The following is a 16,723-nucleotide window of genomic DNA, read 5'->3' on the forward strand; positions in this document are numbered from 1 at the left end:
TAAAATAAATTTTAAAAAAAGATCTAATAGCTACAGTGAATTTCCCTTTGGGCAAATCTAGACTCAGCTCTTTTTTTTTAAGGTATTTAAAGATTTTTTTGATGTGGACCATCTTTAAAGTTTTTACTTGAATTTACTACAATATTTTTTCTGTTTTAGGTTTTGGTTTCTTGGCTGCAAGGCATGTGGGAGCTTAGATCCCTGACCAAGGATCAAGCATGCACCCCTTGTATCGGTAGGTGAACTTTTAACCACTGGACTGCCAGGGAAGTCCCAAGACTCAGTGTTTGGATGCCAGATCAGGCTCCCCAGGACACTGGATATCCAGAGCTATCAGCTGGGACACTGAGGCCTTTTCTCTTTTCCATGAAGCATATTAACACAAAGGTCAGGGCAATATCCAAGAGAAAGGTGTAAGAAGTTGGTGAAGAAAGGGTTATTTACCCATTAAACAGAGAGCTTTAAAATTCACAATGGAGGAAATGAGAAAAGTAGTGGTGTGCTTCTTTTTGTCATTAATTGCCTTTTTTCAACATAAATTTTGTGTACAGAGGCAGTAATGAGTTTAACACACTGATTTCTCCAGAAAAAAATTTTGGTGTACCTTATTATCACTCGTTGGAGACATAGCATTAACATTCAGGACATTAACAGAATTATAATCCAGATTCAAGAAAAAAAAAAAAAAGAAAAAAAAAACACAACACTATTCTACCTAAGCAAAGTAAAAACCTCAGAATTGATTTTACTATATTAAAATGTAAAATTTTATATAATAAAAAAAGATAAGTGATAAAACTGGGGAAAATAGTACCAATACACGTAACTAGTCAATAGACTAATCGCCATCATATATAAAGAGCTCTTATAAATTAACAACAACAAAAAAGGGAAGACATGTTATATGTGCTGCCAAACAAGCACAGAAAAACAAAGAATCAATAGCAAAAGGGTCAGAGACATGAATACTAAAATTTAATACCATGTTTTGGCAATAAAACAGAAAAATAAAAAGACAGGTATTACTCATTATTGACAAAGATATAGGAAATAGTTATTTTACACACTGTTGTTAATAGATGTATGTAACTGGCAGTTTTTGTGAAAAAAGATTTAGTATTAACTTTCAAAATATACAGGACTTCCCTGGTGGCTCAGACGGTAAAGTGTCTTGCTTACAATGTGGGAGACCTGGGTTCGATCCCTGGGTCAGGAAGATCCCCTGGAGAAGGAAATGGCAGCCCACTCCAGTATTCTTGCCTGGAGAATCCCATGGACAGAGGAGCACGGTAGGCTGCAGTCCATGGGGTCGCAAAGAGTCGGACACGACTGAGCAACTTCCCTTCACTTCACTTCAAAATAAATGTATACATCTTCTACCCAGAAATTCTACTTCCAGAACTCTCACACATTCCCACATGGGCACAAAAGTATGTGATAAGAATCAATACAGACTTATTTGTAAGAGAAACAACTAGAAACAATGTAAACGTCCTAAACATAGGAATTCCTGAGTTAAATCTTCTCTATCCAGACTGTGGAATATTTATGTAATAGCTAAAAAATAAGTTACTAAGAACATGGGGAAAGTGTCAAGATAGGATGACCACATCTATGTTAAAAAAGAAGTCGAAATCATACATATTTTTAACATTACAGAAAAAGTTCCAGACCACAAATGCAAAAACTCAGCTGTCAGCAGAAGTAACCTCCAAGAACAACAGGGAGGAGAACAGGAAGAAAAGATCTGACTCTCTTTATACTTCATTTGAACTTTTCACAATATGTATTCATGAGTAACTTACATGATAAAAAAAAAAGGATACAGTTAATTTTAAAATATTTTCAGAATCCCCTTCAGGTGAAAATGTTAAAGAAAAACATATTCTGAATACAAAAACGTGAGGCAGCAGTGAGGCATGAGAGAGAGAACCTAGAAGTCAGAAATGTAGTTCATACGGACGCAGACTTCTTTGAGGGCAGGGAGTTGACTGGACATATACCTCAGTGAACTCCTAATTTAAATTACCAGTTGATAACAGAGAGACGCAAACCAATGAACAGGCTGTCAATGAAAGAGAAGGGAGTAAAAAGTAAAATGCAGAGCATGGCACGCCTCCACCAGCTGGACATAATGTGTAGGGTTTTGCCTGGGATGCACATTAGGTTTTGGAATGTGACAGCTGGCAAGAGAACCTTGGAAGGATCTCTGCCCTGGCCACTTACATCACTATCAGAGATAAGACTGCAATAAAAGGTTTTTTGCAATACTGCTGACTGCTAGGTGAGGAAACAAAAGTGCTATGATATCAAGCACATTTATCCCAGTCAAGTTTTGTTTCTGCAACTTTTGAACACTTTTGTGAATTTTAAGCAAAATGAGGCACCTAATGAATGTTTCACAATCTAAGAACACACATAAAATAACTATTTGAAGATAAATCACAAGAGAAATACAATCACTTCCTTAATCATCTTGTAATAAATGTACTTACAACACAGTTTTCGCTATTCTCTTCAAAAGGTTATGTTTTTTTTTTATATATTATGCTTCACTACTCTTCCAACTCTTTTATAACAGTATTCCTGAGAACTATTTCTGGGCACTCACTGTACTGAAATTTCTTAAGAACAGTGATTCACAGTAGTAATGCAAGTGGTAATTAATGCAGATCAGTTTATGTCTTCCCCAGATAGAAATGGTGCTGAGTCTTAAAGCATATTATCTGACCCTACTCGGAGCACATGATGTCTTAAATTATATTTTCTACTGTTTCAGGAACCCTGAAAACAATCATCAGATTAAAAGGTAAGCTATCCAGAACCAACATTCCATTCCCAACAACACACTTGTGTCAAACAGGTATGAGAAACCAAAATAATACACAGAAGAACAAAATGAATACAGAGACTAATAAAAATAAAACTGTTATCCTTAGGCCGTTTTCAAATTACTAGGTTTCTTCACTTAAATAGTCTCAGCGTTCTCAAGGAATGACTTTATAAAACAACTATTTGAACTCTACATAACTTTACAAGAAATTAAAAAAGGTTTGGTGCTTCAAAAAAATCTGTAATCACTAAACTATGATACCTACCTCTCTGGCTGATCTTCGAGGGCATAAGGCATCCACTTCATCAAAGAATATCACACAGGGTGCTGAGTTCTTGGCTCGTTGAAAAACCTGTCGCACAGCACGCTCACTCTCACCAACATACTGACCATACACAGAATGGAAAGAAAATGTAGAAACAATTCAACTTTGGAGTTTGGGCCAGATTATAGTAATACTAGTTTTAAATGACATGTATATATCAGAGTTCAAAAAGCATTAGGTCAAAACACAGGCAACAGCTGACATTTAACCATTCTGACCTACAAAAATAGTTTTGTTTGGTTCAACTTCATAAAATTAGCTCTTAGTTAAGATTATAAATTTCCTCATTTATAAAATGAAGACTAAATAGAATATAAGGTCTCTTCTAGGTCAAGAAAAATTCCACAATTCTATGGCATTTTAGAACTGATCAAAGCTTTATGCATATAAAACACCCAGCATATATTTTCATTAGTTCAACAGTATTTTAAATGAGAAGAGGACAACTTACTGTCCTACTGTTGTTTCTATATAGGTCATCTTGCTAAAGGAAGAACTCATGTGATAATATAGCATCAGAGGAGGCAAATTAAGCCAGCTAGATATCTACCAGGTTTCATAAATGCATACTGTACAGTAAAATCAAAATACAAACCAATTCACAGAGAGCTACAACATTAGAACTAACTAAAATAGAAAGTTATATGTAAAACAGTTTCACTTTTAGCTAGGCACAAACAATTATTTGTGTAAAATTTCAACCTAGCTAACTAAGAAAAGCTTTTTTTCTAATAATGCTAAATAAGACAGAATCTGAAAACATCTTTACAATGGCAATTATACCTAAAGTATCTTTTATATTACTGTATGATTATATGGCCATATGAAAGTAATTAAGGCACACAAGACATCAGAGATGACAGCGATCAAAGTACTTTTGTTTCTATTTGAGTAGATCTTCTTTTCTTTAGATCTGTCCGACACCTTTCATTGTACTTTTCCTTATTCTGCTTCTCTCACATGACCTGCGTTCCCAACCTACCTCAACACAGTTCTTGCAGTCTAAAAGACCATTGATCTTTCTTCCCATTGCTCTCTCATCTCTTACAGCACCTCCTACTGTTATAATTTCTGAGCTATTCTACAATACCTTCACCATATTACAACATAAGTCCTTGGAAAGCAGAAGCCATGACCATTCCAAATTTTTCTGTGACCATAACATCCTGCACAGTGTACAAATACAGCAGACCAACTTAGTTTCCTGAAAAAAATCTAAATTAACAAAAATTAAATTTGGAATGCTGAACCAAAACATTCAGTAGATATTTTTAAATTATTATCATTTTAAATTGATTGATTTTGGCTGCACTGGTCTTTGTTGCTGCACTTTGACATGTATATAATGCTCAACTTAAACATCTATCCAGAAAAAAAAAAACTGGGTTTTTATTTTTTAAAAATTTCTAATTGGAAGATAATAATTGCTTTATAATACTATGTTGGTTTCTGCCATACATCAACATGAATCAGCCATAGGTATACATATTTCCCCTCCCTCTTGAACCTTCCTCCTATCTCCCAATCCATGCATCCCTCTAGGTTGTAACAGAGTTAAGTTTTTAAAACTGTGGTTATAAGTCATTCAATATACTACTACACATAAAACTAATAACTAGAGGCAAATATATCAACAAGGGAAATATTATAATGTTTAACAAAAATAACAAAATCAAGTTATAAAAGAACACATACCATTTATAAAAAGTGGCTTTGTTTTTATCATTTATGAAAGCAGTTCCAAACATATAATGAAAGTAGACATAACAATGTAATGAATCCCAAATACCTCCATCACCCAGCTTCATAATTATCAACACAATTCATGATCAGTTTTGTTTCATCTAAACCCTGTCCACTTTCTTTCTACTTGGTATTTTGATGGAAAGCCCAGACATCATAACTTTATTTATAAATATTTTACTACCTCTAAAAGATAGCAGTTTTAACATTAACTACATGACTACCACACTTAAAAGTTATTTTCTTAATTTAGGGATAAATATATAATATATATAGTAAATGTAAAAAGTGTACTGAATGAACTGAAAAAGCCTTTTGAAACAAATGATACCATTTTCATTTCTTCTTTCTTTGAATATTACGGAATGGCATTTTTACTTTTCATAGGCATAAACAGGAAATAAGAAATTCAAAGTCCCAAACTTGAGATACAAACTGCTTAAATGCAGGAAGAAGTTGTTATATAGTAAATACTTCAGTGATTTCTTTCCCTCTAAGTATTTTTATTTATTAATCCTTAACTCATCTGAAGGAAAGCAGATTAGGAGTCTGATGACACAGATTCAAATGTCAGCTCCACTAACCCCAAGCTATTGGGTACTGGCCGAGTTATACAACTCCTTGAAACTTAAGTTTCCTCATCTGTGAATCAGGGCAACAATATGTACCTCACAGGGTTGTTGAAGAATAATACATGTAAAGTGCTTGACAAATTTGGAGTTAACACTTTAAAATGCCGACTATTTTGATTATTTCCATTTTGCTGGTGAAAAAATCTAGGCTCAGATGTTAACAGACTTAATTAAGAAAGCATTTATACACAGCGAACAGTAAAGCTCCATCTCTTCACTCCTAACGCAGTGATTTTACCAAAATACCACGACTATTTCAAAATTCTGAGGACCCTGTAATCTGAATGACCATTACTTTTCCTAATAAAAAATAATAGCTAATGCCACAGCAACTTACCATGTTTAGTAATTCAGGGCCCTTGACAGATATAAAATTTAACCCAGACTCATTCGCAACAGCCTAGTAAGAGAAAAAAGACACAAATAAGATAAGTACACAATAAAATACTAATAATGTGTGATAATACAAGGAATTTTTGCAGTTTATCTCTATTTCCCCCTTTTCATAGCTGCCTCTTTCTCATTAGAAGGAGAACAGACAAACGGGAATAAAAAGAAACTCAATACTCTTCACAAATTATTCAGACAAAAAATCAGATGGAAATGACCAGAAACATTTATGTAAATCTTTTGTTTGCATAAATGTGGTATATGTAAGCATATTTGAAGCCTGAGTTTAGAATCCTAGTAGAAATCTCAGTGGGCACAAATGCCCTGCCCAATGAAAGCAATCAGTCATTCATTCATTTATAATCCAAAATTCAAAAGCATCAATATCAGTCTTTACGGTACTTTAGTCAGTTCAGCTGCTCAGTTGTGTCCTACTCTTTGCGACCGCAAGGGCTGCGGCACGCCAGGCCTCCCTGTCCATCACCAACTCCCGGAGTTTACTCACACTCATGTCCATTGAGTCGGCAATGCCATCCAACCATCATCTCATCCTTTGTCGCCCCCTTCTCCTCCCGCCTCCAATCTTTCCCAGCATCAGGGGCTTTTCCAATGACTCAGTTCTTTGCAACAGGTGGCCAAAGTACTGGAGTTCAAATCAGTCCCCTCAGTGAATATTCAGGACTGATTTCGTTTAGGATGGACTGGTTGGATTTCCTTGCAGTCCATGGGATGCTCAAGAGTCTTCTCCAACACAATTCAAAAGCATCAATTCTTTGGCGCTCAGCTTTGGTTACAGCCCAACTCTCACATCGATACATGACTACTGGAAAAACCATAGCTTTGAGTAGAGGGACCTTTGTTGCCCAAGTAACAACTGCTTTGAGAGTAACAACTTTGCTTTTTAATATGCTTTCTAGGTTGGTCATAACTTTTTTTCCAAGTAGCAAGAGTCTTTTAACTTCATGGCTGCACTCACCATTGCAGTGATTTTGGAGCCCAAGAAAACAAAGCCTCTCACTGTTTCCATTGTTTCCCCATCTATTTCCCACGAAGTGATGGGACCAGATGCCATGATCTTTGTTTTCTGAATGCAGACGCTTAAGCCAACTTTTTCACTCTCCTCTTTCACTTTCATCAAGAGGCTCTTTAGTTCTTCGCTTTCTGCCATAAGGGTGGTGTCATCTGCATATCGAGGTTATTGCTATTTCTCCCAGCAATCCTGATTCCAGCCTGTGCTTCATCCAGCCCAGCGTTTCTCATGATGTACTCTGCATATAGGTTAAATGGGGGGGGGGGGGGGGGGCAGTGACAATATACAGCCTTGACGTACTCCTTTTCCTATTTGGAACCAGTCTGTTGTTCCATGTCCAGTTCTATCTGTTGCTTCTTGACCTGCACACAGATTTCTTAGGAGGCAGGTCAGGTGGTCTGTATTCCCATCTCTCGAAGAATTTTCCATAGTTTGTTGTGAACCACACAGTCAAAGGCTTTGCTACTGCTGCTGCTAAGTTACTTCACTTGTGTCCGACCCTCGGCAACCCCATGGACTGCAGCCTTCCAGCCTCCTCCATCCATGGGATTTTCCAGGCAAAAGTACTGGAGTGGGGTGCCATTGCCTTTTCCACAAAGGCTTTGACATAGTCAATAAAGGAGATGTTTTTCTGCAACTCTCTTGCTTTTTCAATGATCCAACGGATGTTGGCAATATGATCTCTGGTTCCTGCCTTTTGTGAATCCAGTTTGAACATCTGGAAGTTCATGGTTCAAGTACTGCTGAAGCCTGGTTTGGAGAATTTTGAGCATTACTTTGCTAGTGTGTGAGATGAATGCAATTGTGTGGTACTTTGAGAATTCTTTGGCATTGCCTTTCTTTGGGATTGGAATGAAAACTGACCTTTTCCAGTCCTGTGGCCACTGCTGAGTTTTCCAAATTGGCTGGCATATTGAGTGCAGCACTTTCACAGCATCATCTTTTAGGATTTGAAATAGCTCGACTGGAATTCCATCACCTCCCCAACTTTGTTCATGATGATGCCTCCTAAGGTCCACTTGACTTTGCATTCCAGGATGTCTTTCTCTAGGTGAGTGATCACACCATCATGATTATCTGAATCATGAAGATCTTTTTTGTATAGTTCTTCTGTGTATTCTTGCCACCTCTTCTTGATATCTTCTGCTTCTGTTAGGTCCATACCTTTTCTGTCCTTTATGGTACTTACAAATTATTTTTTAATAAAGATTAAGCTGTATGGTTTAAAGCCAAAGATAGCAACAAAGGAGAAATATATGGTGACACATTTAGAAGAATCCAAAAACTATACTGTGAAGGCAGAGCTGAAGTCTAAATAAAATCACTCAAAACTTCAAAATGATCAAGGAATAAAGCTCCTTTCTATGTTTAAAACTTGATATCTGAGCTCAAGATTTGTGTTCAACACACTCCTCAGTATCTCCACTTGGATCTTTCAAAAAATTTTTCCATTTGGATCTTATAGGAATTCAAGTCTGTCATTTCCAAAGCAGGACTCTTGAATCTCCCAAAGCCCAAACTCTCCAAACCCCACACCCTAAATTCTTTTCCTCCTCATCCCAGTAAATACATTTTCTAAGCCAAAGCCACGGTGTCTCCCCTTGATCTCTTGTTAGATCAGTGAACCCATATGGAAGTTCTACTGGCTCTAATGCTAAAATGTAGGTGAGTCTGTCACTTCCTATTTGTCCACTATACCATCACCTTCATCCACACCATGTCCTATTGTCTGAACCTGCAAAAAACCCAGATCAAACCAAACCCTCAAAACCCTGAACTAGCTTCCTTTCCCTCTTGCCTCCCTCCAGTCCATTTTCCACTTAACTGTCAAGGAATTCTTAAAAATGTAAATAAGAGGGGAGGGATAAATTGGGAGACTGCGACTGACATGCACACAGTATCATATATAACATGGGTAACTAATAAGAACCTGAGGTGCAAATATAACCAATTCAAAAACAAACACGACAAGGCACCCAGGCCAGGGAACTGCATCACCCCAGTGAATTCACATATTAGCTTGCAGGACCTTCCTTCTGGCTACAGTTTTCTAAAACTGTTGCGAAAAAAATGAAGACCAACAACCCCCTCCTTTGTTCTCATCTGCCTCCTTTGCTCCCAAACTCGTTTACAGCAATGCTGTATAAGAGTACTAGAAGCATTAAGCAAGAAAATTTAATGATATAAGTAAAAATAAGTTTAAAAAATCTTACATGTACACACACACACGAGCAAATGGCACTGTGGATATTTGGTATTTACTGAGGAGCCACAAATTATCTGGCTGCTGTGAAACTTACTAAAAATGCCATTCATTTTATTTTTCGATTCTATAATTTTATTTTTAATCAATTAATTTTTGCTATCAATTTTAATTTGTTTACAAGTAATCCAAATGTTTTTAAAAGGTGATAAGGGTTAAGTAAATTATAGATGGAATATTATACAGACACTAAAAAATCATGACTAATGTAAGTTACAAATAACAAAAATGGCTCTAGTAAGCTTGATTCCAAAGGCAAGGTAGGAATCACAAAAGACTGAGAAAACTGCCCAGATGATTACTGGGGGCAGGGGGGGAAGCCACAAAACTTAAGTGTCAAAAATATGATTAACAAATTAAGAAGGCCCAAAACACTGATAAACTACAAAGATAACAGATCTTACTATATGAAGAGTGATTATAAGAAAATTACATGCATGTCAATAGGAAAACAAAGGATATGAACAAACAAAGCCAATAAAACACATTATTTTTAAAAACCCACGAGTAATTTGTAAAACATAACTTAAAACCTGGAAGATAACCATGTTTACCTATAAGACTGTCAAATATTAAAAACTGTCAACGGCTATTGCTAATTCAGGGTGCTGGGGAAATAGATACTCATACTCTACTGAATGAGGAGAAACTGGCACAAACTTCTTAGAAGACACTTTGGTAATGGATCAAATGTACCTGGTTAACAAAGTATTTTGATGGAGTGGTAATGGATCAAAACCTTTAAACGCATTCTTTTCATTAAAAAAAATATTCATGAATGCACTCTATTAAAATAACCCATCGAAGTACAAAAATGTCAGCACAGGAATGTTCCATGCAGTGTTGTTTAAACAGAGGATCATTTCATGAATTACAGAGCATGTTTATGGCAGGATACTCTGCAGGTATTAAAAACACTAATGTTTATCTATGTATATTAACATGGGAAGATGTTCAAGAAGTATTGCTGAGTGAGAAATCCATGTTTAAAAATCTTATAGTTGTACATATATGTGTAAAAGTTATGTATGTTGTCTTGAAATGTAAGTGGACAATAACATCTGGAAGGACTAACAAAATGAAATTATTATCAGGCAAGAGAGAGGGGATTATAAGTAATGCTTTCCCCTTTTGCTTATCTACTTTTTCTATTAATACTGTAAAAACCTAAGTTTTCAAAATAACAACTACAGTAAGGAATGTAGAAAAAATACTTCACTTATAAATAATAACTATACCAAGGCAGGAAACAAACTTAGCTACAAACTACAACTATGTGAAAATGTGCCTTAAAATGAATATAATACACAGAATATATAATTTTTGTTAAAATTGATGGAGTTTTGATATATTAAAATTTTTCTTTTCCAAATTTTCAATGATATATCTTTTGTAATTCAAATAAAAGTGGGAAACTTCCATGAAGAAAATTTGCTAGTCGTTCCAAAATGAACTTCTAATAGAAACTATGCAAAAATATCCCACTATAACATTTAAAATTGAATTCATATTACCCTAACTGATAGTAAGAAACAAAATACATGCCACTGATTTATTCCATACCTTTGCGAGCAGAGTTTTCCCACAGCCAGGAGGACCAGCCAGGAGGACTCCAGCTGGAGTCACCAAGCCAAGAGCTTTGAACTGATCTGGGTTACGTACTGGTGCCTGGAAAACACAATCCCAACATCAGCCTGTTACAAATGTCCACTTTATACTGCATATTCAAATCATCTCTAGATGCCTATTTTCAACACTGATTGTGAGGCCTGAAGATAAGAACAGAGCTTAGCACAGAGCGCTTCCTCTGTTTCCAGCATGAGGTAAAGGGCGATAAATTTAAACTCCTTGCTCTTAAAAAATGTATACTTAAATGTAAGTTCTGGGAACATTTTAGATACACTATTTCAACACTTTAAACTCATAAATTTTTAGAAAATGTCTCTAGATTTCTAGGCTATAAAAATTTTAGGCACTGCCCCCCTTTAAGAAATCAGAAGCAGTAGTACTCCACGTAGTCAACAGCAGAAATACCTTTTCACTACCATCTCCATGTATTTTCTTTTAATATTTACACACCGCTAAGGGAACACTTTATGCAAAGATGGGCACAATAAAGGACAGAAATGGTATAGACCTAACAGAAGCAGAAGATATTAAGAAGAGGTGGCAAGAATACACAGAAGAACTGTACAAAAAAGATCTTTACAACCCAGATAAACACGATGGTGTGATCACTCACCTAGAGCAAGACATCCTGGAATGTGAAGTCAAGTGGGCCTTAGGAAGAATCACTAAGAACAAAGCTAGTGGAGGTGATGGAATTCCAGTGGAGCTATTTCAAATCCTAAAAGATGAGGCTTTCAAAGTGCTGCACTCAATACGCTACCAATCTGGAAAACTCAGCAGTGGCCAAAGGACTGGAAAAGATCAGTTTTCATTCCAATCCCAAAGAAAGGAAATGCCAAAGAATGCTCGAACTACTGCACAATCGCACTCATCTCACACACTAGCAAAGTAATGCTCAAAATTCTCCAAGCCAGGCTTCAACAGTATGTGAACCATGAACTTCCAGATGTTCGAACTGGATCAGAAAAAGCAGAGGAACCAGAGATCAAATTGCCAACATCCGCTGGATCATGGAAAAAGCAAGCGAGTTCCAGAAAAACATCTATTTCTGCTTTATTGACTATGCCAAGGCCTTTGACTTCGTGGATCACAATAAACTGTGAAAAATTCTGAGAGAGATGAGAATACCAAACCACCTAACCTGCCTCCTGAGAAATCTGTAAGCAAGGTCAAGAAGCAACAGTTAGAACTGGACATGGAACAGACTGGTTCCAAATTGGGAAAGGAGTATGTCAAGGCTGTATACTGTTACCCTGCTTATTTAACTTATACGCAGAGTACATCATGAGAAACGCTGGACTGGAAGAAACACAAGCTGGAATCAAGACTGCCAGGAAAAATATCAATAACTTCAGATATATAGATGACACCACCATTACGGCAGAAAGCGAAGAACTAAAGAGTCCATCCTAAAGGAAATCAGTCCTGAATACTCATTGGAAGGACTGATGCTGAAGCTGAAACTCCAATACTCTGGCCACCTGATGTGAAGAACTGACTCATTTTAAAAGACCCTGATGCTGGGAAAGATTGAAGGCAAAAGGAGAAGGGGACGACAGAGGATGAGATGGTTGGACAGCTTCACTGACTCAATGGACATGAGTTTGAGCAAACTGAGAGTTAGTGATAGACAGAGAGGCCTGGCATGCTGCAGTTGCAAAGTGTCAGACACGACTGAGCGACTGAACTGAACTGAAATGGACTGGAAATCATTAATGAGCCATGAAGGAACATGAAAGTGGAAAAGACTAAATGAAAATTAACCCAAAGTTTCACGGGCACTAAAACTGTTTTGATCCCAGTGAGTGTGACTGAGCTCAGAAAGTATTTCTCAAATAATTTATTCTTTTTTTTTTTTTTTTGAAAACAGCTAAGAAAGCATTTTTGGCTATTACAAAAGTTTATTTAACAAAAAAGCTAAGTAAGAAAATGTACACAACCCAATTTTTCTGGTAATAATATGTGGAGAGGGGATACATGGAAGCGTTGATTTCTCTGGTGAACACAGCCATTGTTCATACTTGTTCCAAGGCTTCTAACATGATGATACTATTTCCTCGTATTACCACCATTCCAATATTGTTCTGTTGCCCACTAGTTGCCATCTCCACACATTCATCTATCACAAGATTCATAAAGGGATCAAATCCCCGCAATATTCCTTGGACATGTCTGCCACCATTTAATTTCAATAATAACTTCTTGTCCATAAATTTCTTCAACTCGGGAGGGTGAGCTTTGCTCATGATGTCTACTGTGAGAGATCAAAGAAGCCTCCAAACGGAATTCCAAATAATTTATTCTTGATTGAATCCTAAATCTTTTTCTCTTTAAACCTCAGTGCCATAGAATTCAAACACAACCAAAAGAGTCAAAATAAAACAAATCTCAGAAGAATGAAAAGCCATCATTGGGGTGTTACAATAATATTATTGTATTATACAATAATAATTATATTATCATATTATCATACAATAATAATTATATTATTATAATAATAGTATTAATGTATTATTATATAATAATAATATTACAACAGAAAGTATATCATCATGCCAATTTAGACATATAACCCAGCACACATGCATGGCTGTTTAGGCATCACACACACCAACAACAGTGAGTGGCAGAAACACCTACCAATATTGCCATGGTGAGCTCTTCTCTAATGTCTTCCAGGGCACCAATATCTGCCCATGTCACGTTAGGGACAGTGGCAAAGCCCTCCCTTTTGGCAGAGGGTTGGACAGAGGACAGAGCAACAAGGAAATCATTCAACTCAATGCACAGTCCTTTAAGCTGCTCTTCTGAGAGGGGATCTTGGTTCCTTAGCAACCCCAGCAGCCTTTGCAATTCTTCCTTAAAGGAAACAAATGAGGGAAAAACTGAAAACCACAAAGCTTGTTGAAAAAGTTACTTTTTACACTTTTAAATATTCTTAGTGCAACATTTCTGTAAGGTATATAAACCCCTATACATTTTAATAATTTTCTTCATTGATATAGATCATTTCTTTTGCTCTGACATAGCCAAGAAAAGATATATCGACTATTAACAAAGATAAGAATAATTTTTATATACTATACTAGGCCATGAGCAATTGGTAAATATTCAACAACCACGTGTTTCCAATTTTCACTTTTTACATATTCAAAAAACAGGTGAATTTTGATAAAATTAAAGTTACTCTGGTGGCAGTATGATTTCATAATACGGTTCTTTGATGATTTATCAACCAAATAGAAAGCAGACAATTTTCCTAGTACTAATGAATCTTGAACTTCAAAGGCATATTTCTTGCTCTTTGAGGAATATGATAAGAACAGATATAAAAAGTAACCTAATAATTCAATTAATAAAATCCTAATTTACATGGACTATTATAAAAGGAATACGTCTATTATTATTCTTAACAGATACGCTGTTGGTTCCAAATCAGTAAGGAAGAAACAAATGATTTGAAAACCAAAGACCTGGATCTAAGCCCCAGCTCTGGAAAGTAGAGGCCACGTGGCCTCAGGCAAGTCACCATCTCTTAAGCTTCATTTCTTTGACTATAAAATGGGGACAGGAATGGTATTTATTTGACTAAGTTAGATGGATCAAATTACATAAAATCCCCCTGGTCAAGCTATAAAATGCTATATAAATGTTATACTGAGTTTTCATGACTCACAAGACTCAAAATTTTAACAGATCTTAGAGGATAAACATCCCTCTCACATTCCCTGGACTGTCACCCAGCTGAAGTTAGGGCCAAGGATATAGTTATGTCAGCAGACTATTTCAGCCTGTCTAACAAAAGATAACCTGGAATTATAACCAAATGTCAATGTTATCACAGGAGTTGACAAATTTTCTGGAAAGAATTAGAGAGTAAACACCAGAGACTTTGTGAGCCGTGCAGTCTCTGCTGTACAGACACCTATGAGAATCCTGCTGTCACATATGAAAACAGAAAAAGACTCTACATCAATAAATGAGCATGCCTATGCTCCAACAGAATTTTAATTTACAAAAACAGGAGGTAAGCAAGTGGGCCACAGCGTGCCACAGTGTGTCAACCCCTGCTCTAGATTTCATAATCAGTATTACAAAGCGAGTTTATTTGGAATCAACTGAAGAAAGTAAAACAACTTGTCCTTCTGAAATTTTACATATATTGGGTATAACAATTATTTTAAAGACACAGTGCCAGTGAAACAGAAAATCACGAACTTCAACTACACTGACACCTGCCTGCTTTTAAGGTTAACACAAATTAGAAACATTCAAATGGAAAGTTTAAGGTCACTTAAGGTACCTGGATAGAAAGCACCTGTGTTTTAGAAGTGGGTTCAGCCCCAGTCCTTTTTTCCTGGTCTCCTTCAGAGGGCAAAGCTTCGATCTCAGGATTTCTCTTGTGCTGCCCCTGCAGCTCCATTAAGACCCTGCTGACTGCACACATAGCTGCCTCTCGGCAGAGTGCCATCAAGTCAGCACCAACGAAGCCTGGCGTGAGGTGTGCTAAGTGACGAAAATGAAAGGTTTCGGGAAGTCTTAGTTTTCTGCACAAAGTCTGAAGTATTCTGTGGAAAAGACAAGGAAAAGAAATTGAGATTCCTAACCTACTAGTAAAAATAAGTCACCAAATATATTTATGGGGCCTCCCCTGGTGGTTCAGAGGTTAGAATCTGCCTTGCAATGCAGGGGACGTGGATTTGATCCCTGGTCGGGGAACTAACATCCCACATGCCATAGAGCAACTAAGTCCCCGCACCGTGACTCCTGAGCCCCCCGCCACAACTAGAAAGTCCATGCACCAAAACAGTAAAGATCTCATGGGACACAACGAAGATATTGAGTGCTGCAACTAAGACTCGACACAGCCAAATATTTAAAACCTATATATTTATGGAAGTCCTTCTCTGTCAATGGTATTATAACAGACACAATTTAAGATCAAACAGTTCACTTAACAGACATAAGATCAAACAGTTCACTTATTCAACAAATGCTAACTCTCTAATATGTATCCCACCTTATTCTATTAGGGATTAAGTTATAAATATCTGCTGTATTAGACAACAGAATAAAAAAATAGGTTTTAAAAAAATATTCTGCCTTTAAGACTTTGACAGTATTACAGAAGAAATAAGATAAATGATTTATAAGAATATAAGGTAAATTCTTTTAGAGCAAATTAAACGGACATCTGCCAGAAATAAAAAAGCCTCTAAACTCAAACCATTAGCTTTATTCATCATGAAAAGTTATGTTGATACAAACTTTAATACCCAATCCTATATTAGGACAGTTATTTCTCCAACTTTATTTACTGCTGATCCCCGGTAATGCATGTGTGAGAAACTTTCCTCAACTCAACTAGCAATAGGGTATGTGTCAATGAAATGTGGACTTTTGGATAATTATTATCACCAAAGGAATACTGAAAATAATTTCTGTTAACACTGAATAAAATTTAAAAATAGTAAAGATATTCTGGACAAAAGGTCTGATACCAGACCACTTCAGTTTGAAGTCAGCTCTGCCCCTCTGTGTTATTTCATTTCTGTGCTTTAGTTTTCTCATCTGTTAAATATATATTATAATAGCACTTAATCATAGGTATGTTAGGTGAATATATGCAAAGGTGCCAGAACACTGGCTGATGCATAGTTAAGTTCCCAATAAATGTTCATTATTATTATTTAGATATTGTGATATTATACATTAACCTGGACAAAATAACATGTGAAATTTCCAAATTTGTAAGAGAAACTAATAGTTTAAAATGTCAAGCTATTGGACAATAAGTTATAGAAACATCCTTTGGGATCATGTAAGTGAATAGAACAGAAGCAGATGAACATCACTTACAAATGAAAATTGTCACTTA

The 16,723-nt window shown here is 36.3% G+C and overlaps 1 protein-coding gene across 2 annotated transcripts in view; it reads right to left on the reverse strand.

The window, feature by feature from the left end:
• The window catches only part of NVL (nuclear VCP like), an 84,037-nt gene that overhangs the window by 40,583 nt on the left and 26,731 nt on the right, over window positions 1-16,723 (reverse strand). For both annotated transcript variants that reach the window (XM_052653536.1, XM_052653537.1), the window contains exons 13-17: window positions 15,149-15,413; window positions 13,486-13,704; window positions 10,780-10,884; window positions 5,871-5,933; window positions 3,099-3,218 (exon numbers count right to left, since the gene is read on the reverse strand). In XM_052653536.1, the coding sequence (XP_052509496.1) occupies window positions 3,099-3,218; window positions 5,871-5,933; window positions 10,780-10,884; window positions 13,486-13,704; window positions 15,149-15,413 (772 nt within the window). The remainder of the gene's footprint in view (window positions 1-3,098; window positions 3,219-5,870; window positions 5,934-10,779; window positions 10,885-13,485; window positions 13,705-15,148; window positions 15,414-16,723) is intronic.

This window comes from Budorcas taxicolor, chromosome 16 (genome assembly GCF_023091745.1).
Source record: "Budorcas taxicolor isolate Tak-1 chromosome 16, Takin1.1, whole genome shotgun sequence".
NCBI lineage: Eukaryota > Metazoa > Chordata > Mammalia > Artiodactyla > Bovidae > Budorcas > Budorcas taxicolor.